This window comes from Pan paniscus, chromosome 21, assembly GCF_029289425.2.
Source record: "Pan paniscus chromosome 21, NHGRI_mPanPan1-v2.0_pri, whole genome shotgun sequence".
Lineage (NCBI taxonomy): Eukaryota > Metazoa > Chordata > Mammalia > Primates > Hominidae > Pan > Pan paniscus.
Window position 1 is genome coordinate 63105613 of NC_073270.2, and position 27171 is coordinate 63132783.

A 27171-nucleotide genomic window follows, 5' to 3' on the forward strand; every position below is an offset into this window, starting at 1 on the left:
GAACTGGTCATTTAGAAAAGAAGACCATGGGCATTTCATTAGCAGCTGCTACTGCTAGTCCTGGTGGTGCTGGTATTTTCTCTAGCTTATTTTTTACTCCTGTCTTTGATCAAAGTAAGGAAAGGTCTAATTCAGTTAGTTCTTGTACACAAGGAAAGGCCACTGTGAGGTAATTAGTGAGAAAGAAAACAATTTGGAATGAAGTTGTGAGTGTGCATACATTTTAACATTGACTTTTTTCCCGCAGGATATTGAAGTAACATCATCTCCTGATGATAGCATTGGTTGTCTGTCTTTTAGCCCACCAACCTTGCCGGGGAACTTTCTTATTGCAGGATCATGGGCTAATGATGTAAGTGCTCCTTAAATACGTGTTCTAGAAATCATCTCTCTTTGTATGGCCAAGGTTAGCTTTAGCTCCGTTGTTTCCCAAGTAAATGAATCAGTTGGACTTATTTATGGCCTTTTTTGAGAAATCAATTTAGGGGGTGTGAACCCTTCTGAATGGCAGACATTATTCTTACACCCGTTTTTGTTAGGAAAGCACAATCATATGTGTTGCTCGAAATTTTCTACTTTAGTTCAGTCTCTTGAAGTTTATTCCCAAATCAAATATCATATTCATCCAGAGTGAACATTATATCCAGTGGCACACACCAACAAATTCCCCTTCTTGGCATCCTGACAGTGTTCCTCAGGCGTGTATGAAACTTTTTCAACATTAAATAATAGCACAGATCTGCCTAGATACTTACTCATCATGTATAAAAAGAAAGACAAAAAAATTACAGTTTACTAAAAGAAAGAAAACTCTGGTAGAAAAATAAGCAAAGGGTGTAAAGAGGGACTTCACAAAAGAAAGAATAAACCTGAACCATTCGTCCATACTTGTAATCAGATAAATGCAAATTTAAGACTTTTTTTTATTAAATTAACAAAATTAAAAGTTTAAAAGAATAATAATGCCAGCAAGGATAAGCTGAAACCCTGCATGTATGGCTGGTAGGTATGTAAGTTGGCTTTTCCACAGGATAATTGGCAATAGTTATCAAAAATCCTTCAGCTTATACCCTTTATCTCATTGATACCCTTCTGGGACTTGAGTAGGAAATCTGATAATGTACTTCATCTGCATTATCTAAATTCACCTTTATAACAGCCAAAGCACTGTGAGCTTGTGACAATTTTGAAAATTTTAATATCCAGTAGTAATGGCAATGTATAGTATGTTTGTATGATGGAATACCATTGTAAGTTTTTGGAAAAGCTTTCGAACTGTAGCCTACAGCACAGGGGCAGCAGGGGTTAGGAGAACAGGAGGGAGGATGGTAGTCAAGGTTGAGCAAGCTTGCTTTCTACATGTAATTTTTAGAAAGATTTCAGATGATTTGCTGCTTAAAAAAAGGATGTTTCAAGTTGAACAGGCTGGTGATGCAGGTGAGGAAAGCTGTAGCTGCAAAAGTGAAGACACTGTATAATCTAGTGTCTTCCAGAAAATATGTGTACATGGAAAGAAGACTAAGAGCACACAGAACCATTAGCTGTGATTGTCTGTGGTGTGATTAGGGTGATTTTTATTTTTTTGCCATATTTACAAAATCTCTGAAATGTATTACTTTTTTAACGGAGGGGAGATTATATGAAGTATTCAGAAAAGAGGTAAGTTTCTACTTTGGTCTCGATTCTCTGAATGGTAATGGGTAAGTGATATTCTACTTTAGAAGACATATCTCATAGATGCATTGAGAAAATTATCTGCAATTTTATGTGTAAGCAATAGAATTTGTTTATTTTAGTAGCTTAGGCGAAGAAAACAGTTGCTTTCATAGATATTTTAATTCCTTTGTTCTTGAAGTTAGATAATTAGGTTGCTATGAGAAGTCTATGTATGGTTAAGGTGTACCCCATTAGTTTTTAGGTGTTAAATGCAAGCAGTACATCGTAATTGCTTTGTTTGCATTGAATTTTTTTGTTACTACAGGTTCGCTGCTGGGAAGTTCAAGACAGTGGACAGACCATTCCAAAAGCCCAGCAGATGCACACTGGGCCTGTGCTCGATGTCTGCTGGAGTGACGTACGTTCCCTTCCATTTCTCGTGTTCCATTTTACTTAAAGTACAGAATGATTTAGAATATTTAATAATCCAAACACAAATAGCATATATGTGTTCATATTGTAGGAATTCTAAGTTTCTGAACATAAATATAGTCATTTATTGATGTTCTTAATGTTGGCTTTAGTTAGCCACTTTCTTTGAAAGCTTTTCTTGTATTAAATTTTGTGTGTGTGATTAAGGAGAGTTTAATGATTAAGGGATAATTTATGAAGAAGCCAGCAGGGAAGGTGAAACACCTGTGCCAAGCTGCAGTGGGCGGGCCTCCTGGAGCACAGCATGAGCTGCAGCTGTAGAGGGGCTTCCACCTGGCGCGGGGGAGCCAGGGGATGAACAGCTGTAGACGGGCCTCGGCGTGGCGAGGGGAGCCAGGGGTTGAACACCCCAGCCTGTCTCCTCCCTTCTCCTGCCATTGGTGCTGGTGGCTGAACCCAACAGTAGTGAGAATGTTAAGGGGCCTGGTGACAGGCAGACACACTGCAGTGCTGAAGAAGCTAAGCCTTGAGGCCCCTTCCGAGGCCTTGTACCTGTTCCTTTAGTCAGGTTTATTGAGTCTGATTTGCCTGCTGTAAAACTGAACCTTTTTGGTATACAGCTCTGTGAGTGTTAAGAAATGCATAGAGTTGTGTTCAAGATATAGAACAGATCCATCGGCCTCCAAATTCTCTTCCTTCCTTTTGTCGTCAAATCCTTCCCAGCTCGCAGCCCCTGGAAACTACTCATCTGTTTTTTTGTCCCTATAGTTTTGCCTTTACAAGAGTATCATCTAAATAAATCCTATAGGGTGCAACCTTTGTGCTCAGCATGTTGCATTAACGTATGGTGATTGTTTTGTCAGATATATTTCCTATGTTTGGGGTGGGATGCTGGAAATTAGGACAAGCATTGAGATATAGCATCTGCAAAATGCTAATGTAAGTGGTAGGAGTTTTCTCATAAAAGATGTACGAGTTGGTCTTAGCGGTATTGGGGGTATGCCGTTCGAATTTGTAAGGAGAGTGGTTTAGAAGGGTCTTGGTAATTAAATTTGTGGTATAGAGTTCTGGTAAATATACAGTGTGTAGTGCTCCTAGGAAAATAGTAGTAGTTAGGGCATTTATTATGATAATATTCATGTATTCTGCTATAAAGAAGAGGGCAAATGAGCCTGCGGCATATTCGACGTTGAAGCCTGAGACTAACTCTGACTCTCCTTTTGTTAGATCAAAAGAGGCTCAGTTAGTTTCTGCTAGTGTGGAGATAAATCATATTATGGCTAGGGGCCATGATGATAGGAGCAGTCACAGGAACTCTTGTGATGAGTGTGTGTAAGTTAAATGAGCTGCTTATCAGTAGAACTGATAGCTGGATAATAGCTAGGGTGACTTCATATGAAATCCTGTGGGCCACAGCTCATAGTGCACTGATGAGTGCATATTTTGAATTAGATGTTCATCCTGATCATAGAATAGATAGACGGCTAGGCTTGATGTGGCTAGTATAAATAGAAGGCCTACATTAAAATTAGAGGATCTGGTATAGGGAGGGGGGTTCATAAGAGGAGAGCGATAGAGAGGGCTAGGATTGGAGCAGTAATATAAAGGGTGATAGGAGATGTTAAGGGCCGCAAGGGTTCTTTGGTGAAAAGTTTTATTGCATCAACAAATGGTTGAAGCAGTCTGTAGGGACCTACAATGTTGAGTCCTTTGCATAGTTGTATATAGCCTAAGATTTTTCATTCGATGAGTGTAAGGAACGCTGTCGCGATAAGAGTGGGGATAATGAGCAGGAGGAGGTTAATTACAGGCATGTTGTTAAGAAGAGGAGTTGAACCTCTGATTATAAAGTGTTAAGTTTTATGCAATCGCTGGGCTCTGCCATCTTAACAAACCCTGTTCTTGGGTAGGATGTGTGATGATTTAAGAGATTGGGATGGCATCATCTATGGAGTGAGGGCACTTTATGAAGTGGGCCCTATTTCTCTTGTCCTTTCGTACTAGGAGGAATGTTAAGTAGGTAGAAACCGACCTGGATTACTCTGGTCTGAACTCAGATCACATAGGACTTTAATCATTGAACAAACAAACCCTTAATAGCAGCTACACCATTAGGATGTCCTGATCCAACATCGAGGTCGTAAACTCTATTGTCGATATGGACTCTAGTATAGGATTGCGCTGTTATCCCTAGGGTAACTTACTCCGTTTATCAAATTATTGGGTCAATGTGTAATAACTCACTTAGACTAGTGTGGTCTTAGGTTGTTAGGAGGTTGAATTATGCTCCGAGGTCACCCCAACCAAAATTTTTAATGCAGGGATAGGAGGCTAGGGCCTGTAGGCTTGTTGGAGTTTTTATTTGCATTGATGAATTAAAGCTCCATAAGGTTTTCTCGTCTTATTTGTTTATATCCGCCTCTTCACAGATAGATCAATTTCACTGGTTGAAAGTAAGAGACAGCTGAACTCTCGTGTGGCCATTCATTCAAGTCCCTATTTAGAGAACAAGTGATTATGCTACCTTCGCACGGTCAGGATACCACAGCCGTTGAATATATGTCACTGGGCAGATAGTGCCTCTAATACTGGTAATGCTAGAGGTGATGTTTTTGGTAAACAGGCGGGGTAAGATTTGCTGAGTTCCTTTTATTTTTTGTAATGTTTCCTTAGAGCATGCCTGTGTTGGGTTAACAGTGCAAATAATACGGTATTTATTATATCATTTATTAATATTGGGATGTTAACTGTCAGTGGGTTACTCCCGTCTGATGTAAGCTTATGCAATGGAGAATGTCTTCATCTTAGTTATATTAACATTACTGCTTCTGTTAAGTAATAGATTAGTCCAATGTGATGTTAGGAGTTCAGTAGACTGGTTAGAATTTAAGATAGTTAGATATTGAGCTTAAATGCTTTCTTAATTAGTGGCTGCTTTTGGGCCAACTGTGGTGGTAATGTTTTTTACTCTCTGTAGGAAGGGTCTAAAGAGCTGTCTGTCTCTCTAGACTAACAGTTACAGGGAGTTTAAGTAATTCTGTGGGTAAGTTGAAAGTTGAACTAAGCCAGCCAGCTATCACCAGGCTCGGTAGGCGTGTCACCGCTACTCATGAATCTTCCCACTGTTTTGCCACATAGGCGAGTGTGCTCTTTCAGCTGTTCTTGGGTAGCTCGTCTGGTTTCGGGGGACTTGGCCATAGTTCTCTATGTAAGGTTATTTCTAGTTAATGCATTATGCAGAAGGTATAAGGGCTTGTCTTTGCTTTTTAGTCCTCGATACAGTTCTTTCATCCTTCCCTTACGGTACTGTGTCTATTGCACCAGGGTAGAAATTTCTATCGCCTATACTTTTGTTTAAGGTAAATGGTTTGATTAAGATAGTTTGATAATATTTTTAGCGAGGTTTGGGGCTAGAGTTGTCTGAGTGGTCAGGTCATGATGAAATCTTCTGGATGTAAGCCAGATGCTTTGGGTTAAGCTACACTTGGGTTTATCCAAGCGCACTTTCCAGTACGCTTACCATGTTACAACTTATCTGCTCTATACCTGTGTAGAAAATTATCAGTAATAGTGATTTCTAGAGTAGTATTTGAGGAGGGTGATGGGCTGTGTGTGCGTGCTTCATGGCCTTATTCAACCAAGCACTCTGCTCTTGGTTTACCGCTAAATCATCCTTAAGCCCTTAGCTTTCATAAGGCTGTCATGAGATTTTCTGGACATAGAAAATGTTGCCCATTTCTTGCCACCTCATGGGCTACACCTTGACCTAACGTTTTTATGTGTATACTTGTGCTTACTCTATAACCTTTTTAGGGTTTGCTGCAGATGGGCATTATAGGCCAGGGGCAAGAGGTGGTGAGACGTATCGGGGTTTATTGATTATAGAACAGGCTCCTCTAGAGGGATATAAAGCACCACCAAGTCCTTTGAGTTTTAAACTGTTGCTTGTATACTCTGGCGAATGGTTTTGTTAATGTAACTGTTAGGGTTTAGGGCTAAGCATAGAGGGGTATCTAATCCTCCCAGTTCTTGTCTTAGCTACTGTGTCTTCAGGGTATTAAAGCTACTTTGGTAGTATGTTTTATTTCAACTGGAGTTTTTTACAATTTAGATGGAGCTTAGCACTCTTTACGCCAAGTTCTATTAGCTTGGGTTAACTGTATGGCCATGGTGGCTGGCACGAAATTAACCAACCCTAAATATTAGTATAGCTTAGTTAAACTTCTGTTTATTACTAGATTTAACACTGCTGTTTCCTGTGGGGGTGTGGTTGAGCAAAGTGTTTTGAGCTGCATTTGTGCATGCTTGATACCTGCTCCTTTTGATCCGGGTGATCTAGAGGACATTTTCACTGGGGTAGGGGTGTTTGCATGTGTAATCTTACAAAGAACTAATAAAAAGGTCAGGACCAAACCTATCTGTTTATAAGGTTTTGTGGACCCATCTAGACATTTTCAGTGTCTTGCTTTGAGTGGTTAAGCTACATTAACTGTGTAGAATACTTAAGTGGAAAATTAAAGTATGAGAAAGAAAGAAAGAAATAGAAATAGTTGCTTACAGTTCTGGAAATTCAGGGTCTTTAAAGTTGGATTGGCAGAGGTTTGGCTGAGAGGGTTATTCATAATTAGAGTATGGTTGATTTAGGGTTATGGTGTACTGAGGCAGCACTTTCAGAGGGTTATGCTCAAGGTATCATATCAGTATTAGGGCAGAAGTTTAGTTAATCTATTATACATAGTGGAGGATTTATTGGGTAGGAGGAGCCTTAAGATTTTTTAGAAAATTACATCAATCGAGGGGTAGCTGTTGGGGTGTTCGTGGTTAAAATATGTCTGGGCTCTGACTGGGTTGCATTTTAGTCTCTTGTGTTTGGGGTTTGGCAAAGGTATGTTTACCTAGGTTGATGGTAAAGTCAGATTAGGAGAGGGGGAGTTTGCGGATTTATTCGGAAATAGTTCTTGAAATTGAGCATACGTGCATGCGTGAGCATCTATTGATTAATTGTTAAGTCCTTCAACCATGAATTAACACCTTATGGTTGTTATGTCGGTCCGGAATATTCAGTATAAGTTCAGCTACAATGGATTTGGCAGGAGTCAGGCTGTTGCCATGCTGAGTCACAGCACCCCAAAGTTAAAAAATACCAAATGCATGACAGTGCTCCCGTGACTGGCTAATAGGGTGGTAGTGATTAATCCATCAAGATGTCTTATTTAAAGGGAACCTGTGGGCGATCTTGATTTTATGGCCATACGTTAATGCAGGGGTCCCCACCCCCCAGGCTGTGGACCAGAACAGGTCCATGGCCTGTTAGGAACTAAGCTGCACAGCAGGAGGTGAATGGTGGGCCAGTGAGCCTTACTGCCTGAGCTCCGCCTCCTGTCACATCAGCGGGCGGCATTAGATTGTCACAGGAGCTCGAACCCTGTTGTGAAGTGCACACGTGAGGGATCTAGGTTGTGTCTTCCTTATGAGAATCTAATGCCTGATGATCTGAGATGGAACAGTTTTATCCTGAAACCATACCCTCACTTCACCCCAGTCTGGAAAAATTGTCTTCCATGAAACCGGTCCCTGGTGCCACAAAGGTTGGGGACCGCTGCTTTAATGTGATCTTATTTAGCTTATATATAAGAAATAATTCTGTGTATAAACATTGTGACATAGTTTAGGGGCCACAGTTGCTCCCATTTTATTCATTAGCAAGGATCAGCTTTTCTGAGGCATTTTTATCATCTGTAAAATGTCTTCCTGACATACCTGATCAAGTTATTGTGACACTACATTAATAGATATATGAAAAGTTTGAAAAGTGAAGCATTCATTTCATATGCAACTTATTTTTAGTTTACACACAGAAAAGTAGCAGCATGAGTAGATTTGAAACATTTCTAATGTATTTTGTCTGTCTTTACTGATCGGGCAACGGGTCAGAATTAGAAAGTTTCTTATAAAGTACGGCAAGAAATAGAATTAACTAATGCAGGAATCCTTTTGCTCAAATGTTATCTAATGGCTATTGGAATTTATAAAACGGAATCTAAGTTTCATACCATCTAGTGGGAGGATCAGACACAGGAATGAGAGTTGTACGTTCTGAGGGGGAGGCAGGATGAACTGGTGCTGGGTGGGAAAAACAATACAGAAAGCAGCTGTAAAGTTTGGAAAGGCTTCTGTGAATGCTTTACAGAAGACAAGAATAGAGGTAAATTTTTGTTTGTTTGTTTGTTTTTGAGTGTTGCTCTGTAGCCCAGGAGTGCAGTGGTGCGATCTCAGCTCACTGCAACCTCCACCTCCTGGGTTCAAGTGATTCTCCTGCCTCAGCCTCCCAAGTAGCTGGGATTACAGGCGCCCACCACCACACCCAGCTAATTTTTGTATTTTTAGTAGAGATGGGGTTTCGCCATGTTGCCGAGACTGATCTCAAACTGCTGAGCTCAAAGTGATCCACCCGCCTTGGCCTCCCCAAGTTCTGGGATTATAGGCATGAGCCACCACGCCTGGCCAGCAGAGCTGATTCTTGAAAAGTAAACCATTTGCCTATAGCTTTTTAAGCATTGTCTCATCCAGTTGAGGCCTGGGTTCAAATTTCAGCTCTGTCTCTTCCAGGCTTTTGACTTTGCCAAGTTGTTTAATCTTTCTAAATTTGTTATCTTGTTTAGGAAATGAAGGTAGGCTGGGTGCAGTGGCACTTTGGGAGGCTTGGGATGAAGGATAGCTTGAGGCCAGGAGTTTGAGACCAGCCTGGGCAACGTAAGGAGACCCGGTCTCTACAAAAAATAGAAAAATTAGCCGGGTTTGGTGGCGCACACCTATAGTCCCAGCTACTTGGGAGACTGAGGCAGGAGGATCACTTGATCCCAGGAGACTGAGGCTGCAGTGATCCATGATGACACCACTGCATTCCAGCCTGGCAACAACCCTGTCTCAAAAAATAAAAAAAATTATCTGAGTGTGATGGCACATCCCTATAGTCCTAGCTACTCAGGAGACTGAGGTGGGAAGAATCCTTGAGTCCAGGAACTGGAGAGTACAGTGAGCTATGATTGCACCATTGCACTCCAAGCTGAGCAATAGAGCAAGACCGTGTCTCTAAAAAAATAATAAATAACAATAATAAAGTAAATAATAAAATGAAGGCCATAACAGATAATAACATTATTAATTCAGCAAATAATTGTCAGGCACCTATTGTATGCTAAATCCTGGAGATAAAGTGGAAATCAAAGTAGGCAAAACCTACACTTCTGAAACTCATGATCTCTTAGGACAAACAAGAAGAACAAATACAACTTCTCGATAGTGGAAAATTGTGATGACTAGATTAAACCTACACGGAAGGATTAGCACAGTGCTGTCACAAAGTGGTTAAGGAGCTTGCCTGTGAGAACAAAAGTGAGTGGCTGAGCCTAGGCCCAGACCTTCCTGGTGATGGAGCCCATGTGCTTAGCAGCCTCCCTCATGGAGCTTTACAGGAAGAGTCGGAGCTACCCGGGAGAGAAAGACATGTAGGTAAAGGCACAGGGGCGCTAAAGACCCAAAGTTACCTTGGAGGCATAAAAGCCAAACTTGGTAAAGTTGAATCTTCAGTACTTTAAGGACATGGTTCAAACTCTGCGGCTGAAGCAGGTAGACTTAGAGCAGCTGGTGGAGCATTCACACATACTCTTTCTCTCCCCAGTGTTTTGCTGGATTCTCCTTTATGTCTGCACGTGTCCACTGAGATTGGCATGCTCTGCTCCACAATGCTGATGACGTGGTGGGGCTGGCATTTTGAGATTGAGAGGCCAGTGTTCACTTGGACTCAGGGCAGCCCTCTCCATACACTCATACCTTTCCTTTGCTGTGTTTTCAGGGATTTGTAGAATTACAACCTCATTAAAAGCATGAGGAGCAAGTTATATCTCTTCTTTCAAATGAAGTCACTTCAATGGAACAAGTTTTTGCTAGAGGAGAATGGTGGTCAATTTTTGAGCTCTGGAACCAAAAATGAAATATAGACTAGGCCAAGGTTCAGCAAACTATGGCCCATGAGTCAAACCTGACCCATTGTCTATTTTTGTAAATAAAGTTTTATTGAAATGCAGCCACACTCATTGACATAATATGTCTGGCTGCTTTCAAGCTGCAGTGACAGAGAAGACCTACTTTGAGTTCTCTGTGTGAATATTGTGAAACCATCACACAGTGACCACTAATTTTTAAATCTATTTGACAAGTTAGATAGGACCAATGACTGTTGTAAATTGGCATAGCTTTATTGCATGTACTTGGAAGTGTTATTAGATAGGGACTGAATAAAAGTAATTGTGATTATAGTTATGTGTTTTGTATATAGAGAGAAAGATAAATGTGACAGAATGTTTACAATTGATGAATCTATGTGAAGTGCTTATGGGTATTTTTTGTATTTTTGCAACTTTTCTGAAGGCTTAAATTTTATCAAAATAAGAAAAAAATTTTAAAGTGGTCCATGGTTGCTGCTGAGAGGAGACCTGGGATCAGGGAGAAGAGAAAGAGTTTGTTTTCACTAGTTTGTGATTTCTGATTTTTAAAATCCTGTTTATATGTTCTCGCTTAGAAAAGTAAGTCAATCATGAAATAGATGAAAATGAATTTTTTGTATGATGCTGTAGTTTGCAGTACACTGGTCCCCAAACAATTGGAAAAATAAAGATTGCCAAAGTTTGCCTCAATATGTTCAACGTAGTATCTAAATATATATATAGTTAAAGATTTAATTTTTCTTAAAATGCAAAATTTTCTCCATTTTATTTTAGGATGGGAGCAAAGTATTTACGGCATCGTGTGATAAAACTGCCAAAATGTGGGACCTCAGCAGTAACCAAGCAATACAGATCGCACAGGTAACAGAAGCCTCTGCAGAAAGGCTAGGCACAACTGGTACCCAGGACTGTGATGGCTCTTTAAGTGAAATAATTATTATAATTATAATAAGAAACGTGCAGTTAGACTCTGTCAAATCAATTAGACAATATAACAGAAACCTCTTTAGCACAAAAATAACAATTTTATAACCATTCTCATTCTTAACTAGTGTTCACAGATTGTCTTGTCATGGATCTTCATATATGTATGGATGGAGTCATAAGGAGTTAGCGACATTAAAATCTATGAAAGACAGGTCATAGGTGGTCCTTGCCATTCACAGGTTGGACGTTGTGACCTCGTGCATGGCTGGTCTTCTACCAACTGCATTTGGTCACTTACTCATTCAGCAAGTGTTCTGTTTATGGGCCAGTAATAGAGCAGCGAGTAAGAGGGGCATTTCCCCACACGTGTGGAACTTTTACCATTACTCAGGGACCACTGGCAGGTACTGTGTGAAGAATGCCAAGGGCAGAAGTAATGAAGATAAGAGAACTTAGAACCAGAGGGTCCAGCCTGCTAAGGGGGCTTCAGGAAGAGCACAGTGCTGAAACATTTTCAGGAAGGCACTGCATACTCAGGTCACAGGGCTGTGTACTAGAAACATCTCATTGATCTCTTAATTCCCGTCACCTCAGTGAGTAAAACTGTGGTGGAATCCCCTGCTTGTTATTTCTGAATATCTCCCTAAGGAGGAGCTTACTTTCACTCGCACATATGTCTTAATTATGAGTAAAAAAATTAAAGTTTGCTAGAATGGAAGGTAGATATATGTTTTTGTGTTAAATTGACTGTTTCGATTATGGGTGTATTAGTCCCTTCCTGCATTGCTATAAAGAAATACCTGAGACTGGGTAATTTATAGAGAAAAGAAATTTAGTTTGCTTATGTTCTGCAGGTTGTATGAGTATGGTGCCGGCATCTGCTCGGCTTCTGGGGAATCCCAAGGGAGCAGGAGACGGAGCAGGCACATCACATGGCAAAAGCAGGAAAGAGAGCTATGGGAGAGAGGAGGTGCCATACTTTACAACAGCCAGATCTCAGAGAACTCACTATAGTGAGGACTGTGCTAACACAGGAGGGATCCGCCCCCATGACCCAGACATCTCCCACCAGGCCCCACCTTCAACACTGGGGATTACATCTCAACATGGGATTTGGTGGGGACATGCAAACTCTGTCAGTGAGGAAGGATTGGTAAAATGCTAAATATCTTTTGGTTTTTGTTTGGTATGGCCCCAGTATTTAAATTAGTTTCTTCCCTTTGAATTGCCACAACTAAAGCTGTTCAGCACATTCTTACATTTACCTTGATCTGTTTTGTTTTTGTCTTGTTGAAAGCATGATGCTCCTGTTAAAACCATCCACTGGATCAAAGCTCCAAACTACAGCTGTGTGATGACTGGGAGCTGGGATAAGACTTTAAAGGTATAATGTGCCGTTGAGGCATTGTTTGGCCCCATCAGGATTGTCATTTATTTTTGCACCATTTCGACTTCTGCTCTGAATGGTCACATACTGGCTTCTCTTTTTTGCTTTTAGTTTTGGGATACTCGATCGTCAAATCCTATGATGGTTTTGCAACTCCCTGAAAGGTGTTACTGTGCTGACGTGGTAAGGGATTTCAACTTAATATGTATTTACTTTAAAAAAAACAAAATAAGTATTCTCACCTTGTGGCGTCCTGCAGTTAGTGAGTGGGTAATATAAAAATCCTGCTAGCTTTAGTAATAGATATAAAGGATCGAGTTGAGATTGCCTCAGTCGTCTCCAATTGGGAGATTTTTGTGCTGCGTTTCTTCTAGAAGTACTAAATGCTGGATGTCAAGTTTTCCTGCCACTCGTTTGAACATATGCAGCTAGCTACATGCCATCTCTAGTGTGACATCTATCATGTCCTTTCCATGGCAGTAGGAAAACTTGCAGTAAGTTTGTGAGGTGGTACCAGGTCTTTGGGGACTGTTTCTGAGTGGGATAGAAATGGAACTTTCTCGGCCAGGCATGGTAGCTCACGCCTATAATCCTAGCACTTTGGGAGGCCAAGGTGGGTGGATTGCTTGAGGTCAGGAGTTCGAGACCACCCTGGCCAACATGGTGAAACCCCATCTCTAAAAATATAAAAATTAGCTGGGTATGGTGGCGCACGTCTGTAATCCTAGCTATTCGGGAGGCTGATGCATGAGAATTGCTTGAACCCAGCAGGTAGAGGTTGAAGTGAGCTGAGATCACGCTGTTGCACTTCAGCCTTGGTGACAGAGTGAGATACTATCTCAAAAAAAAAAAAAAGGAAAGAAAAAGAAATGGAACTTTCTCCATTTGTTTAGTCACATCTTAAAGTTTTGTACCAACAATCCCGTAATTCCACTTTTAGGAATTTATCACAAGAAAATAATCATAGATACAGATGGTCTTTGTTTTTTTGTTTGTTTGGTTTTTGAGATGGAGTCTCGCTCTGTCGCCAGGCTGGAGTGCAGTGGCATGATCTCAGCTCACTGCGACCTCTGCCTTCCGGGTTCAAGCAATTCTCCTGCTTCAGCCTCCCGTTAACTGGGACTACAGGTGTGTGCCACCAGGCCCAGCTAATTTTTATACTTTTAGTAGAGACGGGGTTTCACATGTTGGCCAGGATGGTCTCGATCTCTTGACCTCATGATCCACCTGCCTCGGCCTCCCAAAGTGCTGGGATTACAGGCGTGAGCCACCATGCCCGGCTGGTCTTTGTTTTATGTAATATAGTGAAACATTGGAAGTGGCCTAAGGGGCCACCAAGACACAGATAAATAAACCCCGTGGTAGGTTCATTTGAGGGGACGTTAGAAGCCACTGCTAGTACTTGAAAAAGTGTGTGACGTGGACCTTATGAAACATGTTTTGAGTAAAGGATATGAACTGTACAGAAATATGCTACATACCAAGTATAATGCTGAGAACAAAGGCTGGAATAGTGACAGCAACTGAAGGAGTGGTGTAGGGGATTTTTATTTATTCTTAGTTCCTGAGTATATTTTCTAAATATCCATATATTTTATAGTTAGTTTTAAAACACGAGACTTTTTAAAATATATGAATGTTCTACTTTCAAATACTATTTCTCTAGGTTTTAGTGAAATATAATCCCAGGATTATGAAAATCCAGACTTAATGTTGTAACCAAAAATTGATCAAATACATTAGTATAAAAACAGCACACTCCTTCACCTGAAGCGCGTCTCTGTTTTCTTCCATTCCCTAGATATACCCCATGGCTGTGGTGGCAACTGCAGAGAGGGGCCTGATTGTCTATCAGCTAGAGAATCAACCTTCTGAATTCAGGAGGATAGAATCTCCACTGAAACATCAGGTGTGTCATTAGTCAAATCAAGAAGTATGTATTTAGCACCTGTTGTATGCAAGATTGTGCTCACATCTGGAATACAGTTGTACTTTGTAAAACCTGTAAGTATGTTCAAAGAGGGGTGAATTGAAGGATATAAACACAAATACTTAGTGAGTGAATATTAAGTAATACTAAGGTATCCCTGGGTGAACTGAACTTATGTCTTCTCCAAACATGCCCCTGGATGGCTGAGTGCTACTGAATTGTAGGGGCCAAGGGAAAACTTCTCCTTTGCCCTCTGAAGGGGTTCACTGAAAAGCAGCTGGTAAAAGACAGATTAATAGGAGAAATGGCATACAAATGTATTGATGTGCACAGCGTCTTACAATGATCTTAAAGGCAATATGGTTGATGCTTTCATACCATCTTGAGGTCACAGAAAGAAGGGGGCTCAGGGCATGGCCCAAAACAGGCTTTCATGGTAAATTGGGTTCTCGTGGCAAGACAGGTTATGGGAAGAAGAGAAGAAGAGGTCTGTGTAGCAAAGGTGGTCTTGTTAATGTGGAGGAAGCCCCACAGGTAGCACCCTCGGAGAGAACTGAGACCTTTAACGGCATCAGACTGCAGTTAATCTTCCCTAAATCAGGACAAGGGAAGGGCCTTGGAGAAAGCCTGGCTGCATCAATGCCGATTTTCTCTGCACATGCAGATCTCCCCACCAAAGATAGCTTTTCAGCTATTATTTCCAGCCCTTCTGTATAGCCATCTTGAAATATGTCAGAGAAGTCTATTTTGGGGCAAAATATTTTGGTTTCCTTGAGAATAAAATTACACATCTGGATGGGTTGGTTCCATTGTAAATTCCTAGCTTCCACCTTCAACTCTGTCTGCATCATGCCTAGATGCTTGCTAGCTTTTTCTCCTTAGCTCAATCCTCCACTTGCCACGGGGCTGCTGGGCCTGCACTCTTGTCAGCTTCTCCTTCCTTTAGTCTTTGTCTCAGCCGATCAGATTAGCTCTTGCTCAGAGAAAAAAGAAGCTAATGGGAACTTCCTCCTCTTTCTCCTGCCGGATCTAGAAATCTGCCCGTGCTTGCCTCCTCCCCTGCCTTTTCCCCCATGAGGTGGAAACCGTCCTGCTAAGGCCAGTTTTGTGGTGGGACCCATGCCCTCCAGCCTTCTCAGGAACCGTATGCAGAGTATCACCTCTTTCCCATACACCCGTCTCTCCTGCCGCGTAGTACTTCTCCATTAGCACTGACACTTGCTCAAGTCTAGTTGATCCTAGGAAACACACCTCCCTTGATCCCCACATCCTCCTCCAGTACTACCCGCGTCCCCTTTCCTTCCGCAGTGGGGCATCTTGCATGAAATGTCCTTTATTCCCTCACCTCCCACTCATTTCTAACTCAGTGAGACCTTTGCCCCCATTGTTCCACCAGAACTGTTTTTGGCGTGACTACCAGTGGCATCCTCATTGGTAATTCCAGGGGACCCTGGACACCCATCCTCTTACTGGAACAGAGCTTCATTCACTGTTCTTACAAGAAACATTTCCCCTGGCTGCTGTCTTTCCAGCCTCTTACCCGCTACCTCTGTGGCTCTTCTATCCTTGCTGGCTCTTGGCTGAATGTGGAGGTTCCACAGACTTCTCCCTAAGCCACTGCCTCCTCCACCCAAGCACAACTGATCTCCCATCCACTGTCGCTCAGCCACGCCCTGTGGACTGGAGACTCGTACCTCATTCCTGTGCTCCTGACATGGACACCCAGTCGGACAGCTCCTTGGTGTGTCTCCCAGGCATCTGAGCCTACAGTATCCCACACCAAACCCAAGACTACATTCTATAGCTCTTTATTCACATGTTACCCTTGCCTCAGGATTCTCCCTTGCTTCTGCCACCAGTACCATCTATTTTATACGTATGTATGAACGTCATGTACATACTAAGTATTTCACTTTTTTTGCCTACTAGAATGTAAACTCCATGAGAGCAGAGATTTTTGTTTGTATTTGTTGCTGCCTCCCAGCACTTGGAGGAGGGCCTTAAGTGTAAAAGGTGCTCTGTAAATATTTGCAGAGTGAACATTTGATCTGAACCTGCCCCTCTCGGCCACCACCAGCCTGTTGCTCCTGATGTGCTTCACAGCCCATTCAATGGGACCTCCATCTCCTTTGTTATAGCCAGAAATCTTGAGGTCACCCCTGATTGAACTTTCCCTCTCCTGTCTCACTAATCCTCAGTCTCCTCCCCTCTACCCTGAAATTATTTGGGAATCTGTTCATTTTTTCTCCCTCCCTCCTGCCACCACATCTAATTCAAATCTTGGAAAGCACTTAGATCAGAACTCTATGACATTGGTCTTGCCAGTAATTTCTTGGATATGACACCAAAAAGCACAGGCAACAAAAGCAAAAATGGCCAAGTGGAACTGTGTTAAACTAACAGCTCCTGCACAGCAGAGGGAAACATGAAAAGAGTGAAAAGGCAGCCTGTGGAATGGGAGAAAACATCTGGAGGCTATTTCTGACAAGGGATTGATTTCCAAAATACGTAAGGAACCCCTGCAATTCAATAGCAAGAAAACTGGTGACGTGAAAAATGGACCAAAGACTTGAATAGACATGTCTCCAAAGAAGACATACAAATATCCAGCAGGTGTATGGAAATGTGCTTAACATACTAACCATCAAGGAAAGGCAAACAAAAACCACAGTGAGATACCATCTCCTAGCTGATGGGACCACTGTTACCAGAAAGCCCCAAGATAACAAGCACTGGGGAGGGTGTGGGGAACCTGGAACCCTCGTGCACTGTTGGGGGGATGCAAAATGCCACAACCGTTACAGAAAACTGGAGGCCTCAAAACATGAAAAACAGAATCACCATACGATCTAGCAGTTCCACTTACAGGTCTTGATTCAAAAGAATCAAAATGGGTATTTTGAAGAGAGACCTGTACTCCTAGTGTTCCTTGCAGCACTGTTCACAATAGCCAAGTGAACAGATAAAGAAAATGAAGTGTATACCTGCAGTAGGATGCTGTGCATGCAGCCTGAAGGAAGGAAATCCTGCCATTCGTGACAACGTGGGTGACCATGAAGGAGATTATGCAAAATGAAATAAGCCAGACACAGAAAGAAACTGCATGGTTCCACTTAAATGTGATATCCAGCATAGACCCACAGAAGTAAAGGGTGGAATGGCGGTCATCAGGGGATTGGGGGAGAGGGAAATGGGGAGCTACTTAATCAATGGGATGAAATTTCATTAAACAAGATGAGAATGTTCTAGAGATATGCCGTACTACATGGTACCTGTAGTCAACAATAATGTAGACTTAGAAATGTGTTAAGCGGTGGCTCTCATGTTAACTCTTCTTACCACAATAAAATAAGCACTTAGACCTTGGCCCTCGTTCAAGGCATCCTCCGGAGGTGAGGCAGGGGCTCTTGTAAGTGGCACCACTGGCCTTGCCGGACCCCAGCCTAAGCCCTTCCCTGCCTCCCCATTTCCTTTTGGTTGAATCCAGAAAAAACCTGGTCCCATCTGGCTTCACTTCCTGCCACCCGGTGCTAGCGCCCTGGCCTCTCCGTTGTTGAGAGCTGATTGCCATCGGCCTTTGCACAGGGCCAGTGCATGTGGCTCTTGGTGCAAGTGGCACCCCTGGCATTGTGCAGTTCCTGGTGTGCCACACAGTAGACCCTGTGCTGACGACCAGCCATGGCCTTTTCTGTCATTTAAGAACTTATAGATGTTTGTCAGTTTGCTTTACTTTTTTTCTTTGTACTCACAAAAGTAATGGTCTGGCAGTTTTTTAAAAGGCAGGGGAGCAAACAGTACAGGAATGAAAGAGGAGGCCGTTTTCCTTCGTACTTAGGAAACGTGCATCCCCAGCAGCTGTCACAATGCCAGAGGCTGCTTCTCCCTTCGTCTTGCCTGGCCCCTGCCTGGGTCCTGCCAGGCTTCCCCTGAACTCACACGGAAGCTCAGATGACCAGCTTAGGCAGGGTGGATGGCCTTCCAAGCTTTGGCCAGGTTACCACGACTGGAAGGAGGAAGTGGTAACTCCAAAGTTGGCTTCTCCTCGGGGTGGTCGGCTTTTCTGCCCAGGAGGCTGGGTAGTGGAATTTCTGGGTTCTTCTGTAGAATAGAGACCCGCCCTTGGGCCCTCAAACTCAACACTGGGCGAAGTGCAGCGTGTTGCTTGTGTGTAGCATGGCCACTGCACCCACCGTCCCCTTCACCCTGTTTCCCTGTGAGACGGGTGTGGCAGAGCCTGCATCCCTCCTCCAGCTGGGGAGGCAGAAGCGCAGAAGCTTCGGGTGACCTCCTGAGGGGTGTCTGCCTAGCCAGGGACGTCTCCATTCCCCACGGGCAGGGCCGCTGTCTGCCTTGCAGCCCATGGGGCTCTGCTGGCGTGAACGCGGCCTTGCAGGGTGGCAGAGGGAGAGCGAGCAGCGGGGGCAGGGGAGGAGCACAGGGTATGCAGTTCGGTCATAAACTCACTGCTTAGATGGAGTTACTAAGGAGTTAGAAAGCAATGCTTACTGCTGTATCATATTTGAGTGATTTTTTCTGGTTCTTCTAAAACCTAAACATGGGGTAAAAATGACTTACCTTCACGTTAGTCATGAGATCTTATGCTGTGATTATGTCTCTTTTTTATTTTAACTGTAGCATCGGTGTGTGGCTATTTTTAAAGACAAACAGAACAAGCCTACTGGTTTTGCCCTGGGAAGTATCGAGGGGAGAGTTGCTATTCACTATATCAACCCCCCGAACCCGTAAGTGTGACTCTGTCAGCTTGCAGATTTCACTGGACTTTTTTTTAACAAAGGAAGACTTACATGAACCTTTGTCTTTCAGCGCCAAAGATAACTTCACCTTTAAATGTCATCGATCTAATGGAACCAACACTTCAGCTCCTCAGGACATTTATGCGGTACGTTTTTAGACACTTTAACTGTGGTAATACATCTGGAAACCAGACTTGGAGGTGGCTGAGGAATTGTGGGATCAGAAAAGACTCATCATTGAAGAGCTTGTGTGTTCATGTCCGGAGATAAGTGGCTTATGCTGTAGGCTTCAGGTTTCTGTGGATTTTTGTTGTTGTTTTTGAGACGGAGTCGCTCTGTCGCCCAGGTTGGAGTGCAGTGGCGTGATATCACCTCACTGCAACCTCCGCCTCCTGGGTTCAAGCGATTCTCCTGCCTCAGCCTCCCAAGTAGCTGGGACCACAGGCGCCCAGCTAATTTTTGTATTTTTAGTAGAGACGGCGTTTCACCATATTGGCCAGGCTGGTCTCGAACTCCTCACCTTGTGATTTGCCCGCCTCGGCCTCCCAAAGTGCTGGGATTACAGGCGTGAGCCACCGCACTTGGCCTTGTTTTCTGTGTTAACGTGCCGCCTGACTAGCAGTGTTGTGTATTTGTTTCTGAACATAAGCTTAGGATGTTTTGCCGAGAGTCTTCTCCCTCCCTCAGGGGCGCTGGTAGACAGTTCACACCCACAGCTCAGACTGAGAAATCTGTTTGCTCAAAAGAAACGTTTTCCTGAGGTCTGCTCCTTGGTTCTTGCTGTCTACATGCTCACTTTCTCTGGTGTGCAGGCCTCACAGGAGGCAAGATTGGATTCTGGGCTGGCATTTGATGGAGGAAGCCTGGATAGTTTCTCTTGCTATCAGCGGGCAGCAGCTGGAAGGAAATGTACCTGTGCGCTTTGTTTCCTAACTCAAGCAGAAAGTGTGCGTGGGTGGAACCTTCTCTGCGTCCCTCTGCCTGGCTTCTCATTGTGCATGTCAATCCTTGCAGGTAAATGGAATCGCGTTCCATCCTGTTCATGGCACCCTTGCAACTGTGGGATCTGATGGTAGATTCAGCTTCTGGGACAAAGATGCCAGAACAAAACTAAAAACTTCGGAACAGTTAGATCAGCCCATCTCAGCTTGCTGTTTCAATCACAATGGAAACATATTTGCGTACGCTTCCAGCTACGACTGGTCAAAGGTGAGAACTCCTGGGCCTGCTCTGGGTGCTCCAAGGCAGCAGAGCCAGGCTCTGGGTTCAGAAGGCCTAGGCCTGAGTTGTGACTCTTCTCAGGACTCACATGTGTCCTTGGGCAGGTCACTGTCCCCTCCCTGTAAGGGGAAATTGCAGGACTTCCTCAAATGGTTGTGGGGATTCAGTACAGCCTTTGGCCAGAACCCAGCACACAGGAAGTGCTCGGCCAGCGTGAGCCATTACAGGCTGCTCTGTTCCTGGGCACAGAAGCACAGGCAAGCCGGGGGCTGCACTTTATGAAGGGGTTGGCAGGGCGGGTCATGGAGCTTTCGCCTGGGTGCTGTTGGTTGCTTGGTTGGCTGGTGGTTTGGGCATGGGGAGTTAGGAGCTGGCAGGAGTGGGGCTGCATTTTTGAGGCCTTTGGGCATGATGGTGAAATGTGTAGACTCGGGTACTCTGCCCAACCCCATGGGAAGTGTGTTGGCTTTCAACCAGCCTGCGTGTTTCTCCACTGCTCAGCTCTTCTGGAGAGGTTGTCATCATTGTATTTGTGGTTTTCATCATTCTTCTCCCACCCCACTCTGCCCTTTGCCCACAACAGCCTTCTAGACTTTTCCCTACCCTGCCCTGGCTTCCGATGGGGAGGTCGCCTGCTTCACATAGGAGGGGCTTCCAGTGGCCTGCACTGTCTTTCCCGCTCACCTCATGTCTGCCTGCGCTGACCCCGCCTCCTTCCACCCTCATGGCTCTTTTCTGGGCCTTCTCCCACTGTCTTCTGTCCCCGTCCACCAGCTCCTCCCCTCTGTCTAAGCATGGAAGGCTCGAGGAACCATTTCCGTGTATATTAAGGCTATCGAGAGAGTGGTGTCGGCACCTACCCTCTTGGTTCTCTGTGCTCTGGCCCCTCCTCAGTCCACTGCCAGGTACTTTCTGGCCTCTTGCAGCTGTACTCAGAGTCCCTGTGGCCACGTTCTCCTCATCCAGTCCAGAAGCTTCCTTTCTGTCTGTGCCGGTCACTCACCCGTCCCTTCCTGTTCCATACAGCTCTCCTCCCTGCTTCTTGGCCATGTCCTGGTTTATTCTGCTTTGGGCTGTGGTTCCCGTCCTCCTGCCAGCTCCTGTCTCTTGCCCCTCTTGCCTTGCTGGCCTCCCCCTATCTCAGCCTGGGGGGCCACCACAGGGCTCTAACCAGTGCTTTGCATTCCCAAGACACCTGCTGCCACACAAGCCAGTGACTGGAGACATCCCTTGGTTCGGGCCCTGCCCGCTCCACCTTTAGTATTTCCCAGTCTCAGTAGCGTGGCTGCACCTGAGTCTCCCTGAGGCCCCGAACTTAGACACAGAAGTCCAGCTGATTGCCTTCCATCCCTCTGACCCTCCAGGCCTGCTGCTGCTTCTGTGTTTCCCTGTTTGAGGGTTTGCTGTGTGAGCCATGAAGCTGCGTTCTTTTTTTAAAGCAACTTTATTGAGGTACAATTGAAATACAGTCATTGTTTAAAGTATACAATTTGATCAGTTTCAACATCTGTAAATACCCATGAAACTATGACCATAGTCATCTCCCCGAAAGGTTTTTGTGTATATTACTGTAATCTTCCCTTACGCACACACAAAACCATGGATCTGTTTTCTGGCATTATGGACTAGTCTGAATTTTCTAGAATTTTATGTAAGTGGAGCCCTACGCTACATTTTCCCCTCGCCCTGGCTGCTTTCCCTCAGCATAAGGATTTTGAAATTCACCCATGCTGTTGAGTGAATCACTTGTCTGTTACTTTTCAGTGCTGCTTAGTATTCCCGGGTGGGGTGTGCCATTTGTTTATCCATTCACCTGTGTAAGCCATGCACTCAGTTTTGTGACAAGAGTGTACTTTTTTGGTTCTGCCTGGCTGAGGGTGGACAGGCTGTGGCATGTGTGGAGCCCGAGGCCTCAGCTCCCACCTCGGGCTCTTCATTGAATCTCCTCTTTGCATACTCATCCCAGCAGCTACATCAAAATTCTGCATTTTAACTTAAATGACACGCGGGACTCTATACATTATACGCATTAAAAAATGTAGTAAATTGAAAGCAGTGAGAAAGGTAATTGCTTTGAGTGCTGTTTAAAAATTGAAGTAAAATCTCATTCATTTAAACAGTTAATGTCAGCTTATTGTGGGGGTTACATAAATTAGCATCTTTTTAGTTTAAAAGAGAAATTTGCTTCAGGGGTTTTTCATTGTTCTTTGTTCAAGGACAGTTATCTCCAGTGCAAAGTCATGATCACGTATGATTGATGTTATGAGCTTGCTGCTTGAGTTACTGTTCAGAAAAACTACACTTTGTGTATTATGAGAATTAGTGGTCACTGTTGAGCAAAACTTCTAGAGCTTTCTTGGCATGCCTGTTGGGAAGAGAATAAAAATGTGTCATCAGAGTACAGGTGACAGAGTGCACCCAGCGCCATGCCCCACCTCCCTCTTCCAGGTCTTTGGCCCACCTGCGGCTCCTGCCTGCTGTCTTTCTTCCGGATCATCTGCCTGGCCCACCCCACTCACCTCTCTTCTTAAAACTTAAATGTGATCACATCACTGACCTGCCTACAGCCTCCTTTTCCCTGGGGAATAACGTTCAAAGGCCTCCCTCTGCCATTCACAGCCCTGTAGTCTGGCCTCATCCTGATTTCGGGGGTCTTTCGATGCTGTATAGCCCTGCATCCCCTCCGGTGTGGGCCCGGGCAGACGTGCACACCTCTGCACACGCCTCTGGCTCACTCACCACCGTTCATGCCTCTGCTGTGCTCCGTGTCTGTTGCTCCTTCCATGTGGGGCGGGGTGTCCTCCTTCATCCCCATGATACCCCGCAGGTCAGATGTCCTCCTTTCTGTGAAGCATTCTCAGGTCAGAACTAATTCTGACCAAGGGACCCAAGGCAGTTGTCCTGGCGTTAAAGTCCTGGGGTGTTAAAAGGGGGCTCAGTGTTGAAAATGAACCTGTGAAGACTCTCTCAGTAGGACATTGATGACACACTGGTACCAACCACATCCTTAGGCCTTTCTCTGAGGACTGAAGTTCTGCTTCACATTTGACTTTATCTTTGTTGTTTTATTTCTCTGAGAGATTATATGTTTCCAGTATTGTAGCACAGGACTTCACCTAGAAAAAGCACCTACAAATGCTAACTTTCTTTTGAATAATAAGATCATTGGTGTTTTTTGCTCTCTTTAGGGACATGAATTTTATAATCCCCAGAAAAAAAATTACATTTTCCTGCGTAATGCAGCCGAAGAGCTAAAGCCCAGGAATAAGAAGTAGTGGCTGGAGACTCTGGCTCAGCCAGAGTTGTTTCTCTCCACTCTGCCTCATCTCTGTACGAATTTGGGTCCCAGCCTTGTTGGGTTGTCAGCCATGGACATGGATTTCAACCCCTGGAGAAAATGATGTCATTGTTCAGCAGCTGAGAGCCCAGGCGTCCGCGGCGACTTGCCGTCTCTCCATTCCACTGCCTGTTGCAGAGTTTTTCTGTAACTAAGGGGGTTGAGGTTATTGTAGACGTTAGATTGCGGGCACCGCCAGGGATTTTGCAGCGCTTCAGTGTACGTGTTAGAGAATATTGGAAAAGCGTCTGTGAGCCCCGTGCTGTATTTTGTAATAAAGTCTTTTGCAGATTGCTTTCCGAGCTTCCTTTGTCCTTTTCTCTTGCCCACCCTGTAACCTCAGGAACGTGCGTCCTGCCCAGCATCAGCGTGGGGTTTTGAGTTGAGATTTCAGACACCCTCTGGGAAATGCAGCAACCTTAGGGGAAAGGGAGTCCCCAGCTGCGCTCACTTCTGCTGCGCGGAACGGCAGCCTCTGTGAGCCCTGGTGGGCAGAGTTTGAATGTGTTTTTCCTTGCTTCCCTCATTCCCATCTTCAAAATCCCCAGTGCTTTCTGGCCTTGCTGCTCAGATTTCCGAGTGACTCAAATGGGGACTGTTACTTGTGCTGGGTGACAGGCCATTTGTGGGTAACCTCCTAAGGCCCAAGTGGGTGACACTTGCGTGACTTTCAAGTTAGAACCCAAGCCCCCTGCATGGGAATTGCCCTGAACTCTTACCCACCCCGGTCCCCTGCATGGGAATTGCCCTGAACCCTCAGTAGTGGTTGTTTGGCTGTTCTTTTGTATTTTGTGTAATTTTAAATTCCTGGTTGGTAAGTATTCAAAATGAAATTCAGCTGGCCTGAGAAAAAATGTGACTTTTGGGTCTATCACTATATTTCTCACCTGTGATCTCAAACGCTTCTTAGGCCTTTCTGTTTGGACTAATGTGTGAAGTCTGACTTGCTGAGTGTAAAATTCTAGTATTGATAGTGTTGTAAGATGTGTTTGCCTACTCATAAAAAACAATGAAAATAAAATTTTCTACTGGAAGAGACCACCTGCACTCAGTGGTTTAAATTCTTTGGTAGGTCACAAATGAATTCAGACCCACCCACTCTCCAGCCCTGTTTTTTTAGCCCGAAAACTTATTTTTTAGAGATAAAAAAGCAGGTGCGCTAGAAAAATATCTGAATTTTCAGGTTAACGGTTTCCAGCTCATTTTTCTCTTCACTTTATGAATCAAGCCTGTGGTCTTATCAACGTGGGGAAGATCTAGCAAGCATAAGACTGCTGTGAGGGGAGATTGAAGCTTGATTATCTCAGCAGCCAACTTTCATATTCAGCTTTAGCTTAGCCGGAGTTTCATTGTTTTTACCACCCCTAGTGACGGGCTAGGGTGGAAAATGAGTCTAAATTGCAGGCCTTTTAGAGTGCGCTTTCCCAGGATGGGACCTTGCCACCTCCCCAAGGGGATAGTTTTTGTAATTGGCAAATTTAAAACATTTTCATAAATCCAAGATTGGACTTGGGCTGTCAGAACCTGGGAGGGAGCTCTTTGCTGCCACCAGGATGTGAACCCTAGATGAGGCCCAGGCTCGTTTCTCTGCTGCCCAGGACCTAAAGCATAAAAGCACACTACATGTTTGCTAATGAGGATCTAGGAAATATTCACTGAGATCGTTAAGCTTCTTAAAATATTTATGTTCATGTTTCCTAAAATGCATATGAAGTCTTAGAGGAACTCTTCATCTTAAACTTCAGCATCTTTGCAGGCACCTGTAAGTTGCATGCAGTAGGTGCTCATTAAGTATTCATAAGTTTGATGGCATCTTCTACTTCAAAGAGATACTAGTGTAATCTTGGCTCTTTGTTTTACTAAATGTCAAGTCGTCCTGCCATTAAATATTTACTGCACACCCTGTTAGAGCTGCTTTCGTTGAAAGTAAAGTATATAAACCTCATGGAGAAGACAAATTGTGTTCTTTCACTTAATTTTTTCCAACATATTATGAAAATTTTAAAACATACACAAAAGTGGAAAGGGTTTTGGCAGTGAACATACACCTGCCATCTGCCTGCCACCAGGATGCCACCGTGAACACTCACCTTTCCCTTGATTTTCTGCTTGGTTTTGCCTGGCTTTCCTCCCAGTCTTTGTTGTAACATCGCTTCCTTGGTTCCTCACTGTGGGAACAGGGCCTCATGGGAAGAACTTTGTGTAAAGATGCTGCTGAAACAAGGTGGCAGGGATTTAGGGTGGGCACAGGAAGGTGCACTCGGTTCCTGTCATGTTTGGTTGGAAGCAGGATGGAGCTGTGGTGGGTTTGTGTGAGACACCTGTCTGTGAGCCTGTGCTCACGTGTGTGCACGTGTGCATGTGAGCCTGCCTGTGAAAACCCTCTCAGTCAAAGGGGCCAGCTGAACCCGCCTGCCTCACCCCGTTTTCGGGTTAGCTTCACGCCAGAGATCCTCTGGCAGAGGAAGAACAAAGGATGCGGCAAGTGCCTGGCCTGCTGGCAGTGAGCTTGCTTTCACCAGAAAATCACCACCAAGAGAAGGTAAACAGCAAGGGCCAGGCGTGGTGGCTCACGCCTGGAATCTCAGCACTTTGGGAGGCCAAGGCGGGAGGATCACTTGAGGCCAGGAGTTCCAGACCAGCCTGGGCAACAAAGCAAGACCCTGTCTCAAAGAAATTTTATTGAGTCGTGTAGGAAATGTTTGTTTTTCTCATTCAACCAAAATTTTCGTCTCTTTTGGAGGAGAGACTCTAAAACATGAACTAAACACATGTTCTTGAACACTCGGGAGTGCCTAAGCCAGCCTTTTCCGAATTCACTCATGACCCATTCGTAGGTTGTGAAATAAACGTAGTTGTTGCAGTGAGCGTTTCTTTTAGTGGAGCCACACAAAGTCACAGAATCTATGTATGTATGAGATATTTTCATATCCTGGGGTGGGATTCTTCTTTGTGCCTGTCACTTTTTGTATGGTTTAGGATGAGTTCTTAGCTTCGGTGACCTCAAGTACTAGCCATAACTGCACTCGAGGTCTCCCCAAAATGGGAGGGATGATTATATTAATTATATTTGAAATAACCATATAACATTGCAATTAAGAATAGGGGGCTGGGTGCGGTGGCTCATGCCTGTAATCCCAGCACTTTGGGAGGCCGAGGCAGGCGGGCCACTTGAGGCCGGGAGTTCCACACCAGCCTGGCCAACAAGGCAAAACCTGTCTCTACTAAAAACACAAAAATTTGCTGGGCATGGTGGCACATGCCTGTAATCCCGGCTACTGGGGAGGCTGAGGCGTGAGAATTGCTCAAGTGCTTGAGCCCAGAGAGGTGGAGGTTGTAGTGAGCCTAGATCACGACAGAGTGAGACCCTGTCTCAAAAAACAAAAAAACATGTACTTGAAATTGGACTGCCCACCTTCGATTACAACTCTGTCACCAACTTTGCTAACATGTGATTTACCCTTTGTTTAAGCCTGTGATTTAAACCTCTGAGCCTCAGTGACCTCATCTGTAAAATGGGA

At 44.2% G+C, this 27171-nt stretch overlaps 1 protein-coding gene across 6 annotated transcripts in view; it reads left to right on the forward strand.

Annotated features, from left to right (window-relative positions):
* The window catches only part of RAE1 (ribonucleic acid export 1), a 27219-nt gene extending 3272 nt beyond the window's left edge, over window positions 1-23947 (forward strand). For 3 of the 6 annotated variants that reach the window (XM_063601091.1, XM_063601093.1, XM_063601092.1), the window contains exons 3-11: window positions 248-352; window positions 1982-2074; window positions 10869-10955; window positions 12319-12405; window positions 12520-12591; window positions 14210-14317; window positions 18974-19080; window positions 19163-19238; window positions 20107-23947. In XM_063601091.1, the coding sequence (XP_063457161.1) occupies window positions 248-352; window positions 1982-2074; window positions 10869-10955; window positions 12319-12405; window positions 12520-12591; window positions 14210-14317; window positions 18974-19080; window positions 19163-19238; window positions 20107-20595 (1224 nt within the window). In that variant the 3' untranslated portion in view covers window positions 20596-23947. The remainder of the gene's footprint in view (window positions 1-247; window positions 353-1981; window positions 2075-10868; window positions 10956-12318; window positions 12406-12519; window positions 12592-14209; window positions 14318-18973; window positions 19081-19162; window positions 19239-20106) is intronic. The other 3 variants (XM_014343104.4, XM_008950693.6, XM_034947021.3) reach the window with 2 other exon arrangements.
* The last annotated feature ends 3224 nt before the right edge of the window (window positions 23948-27171 follow it).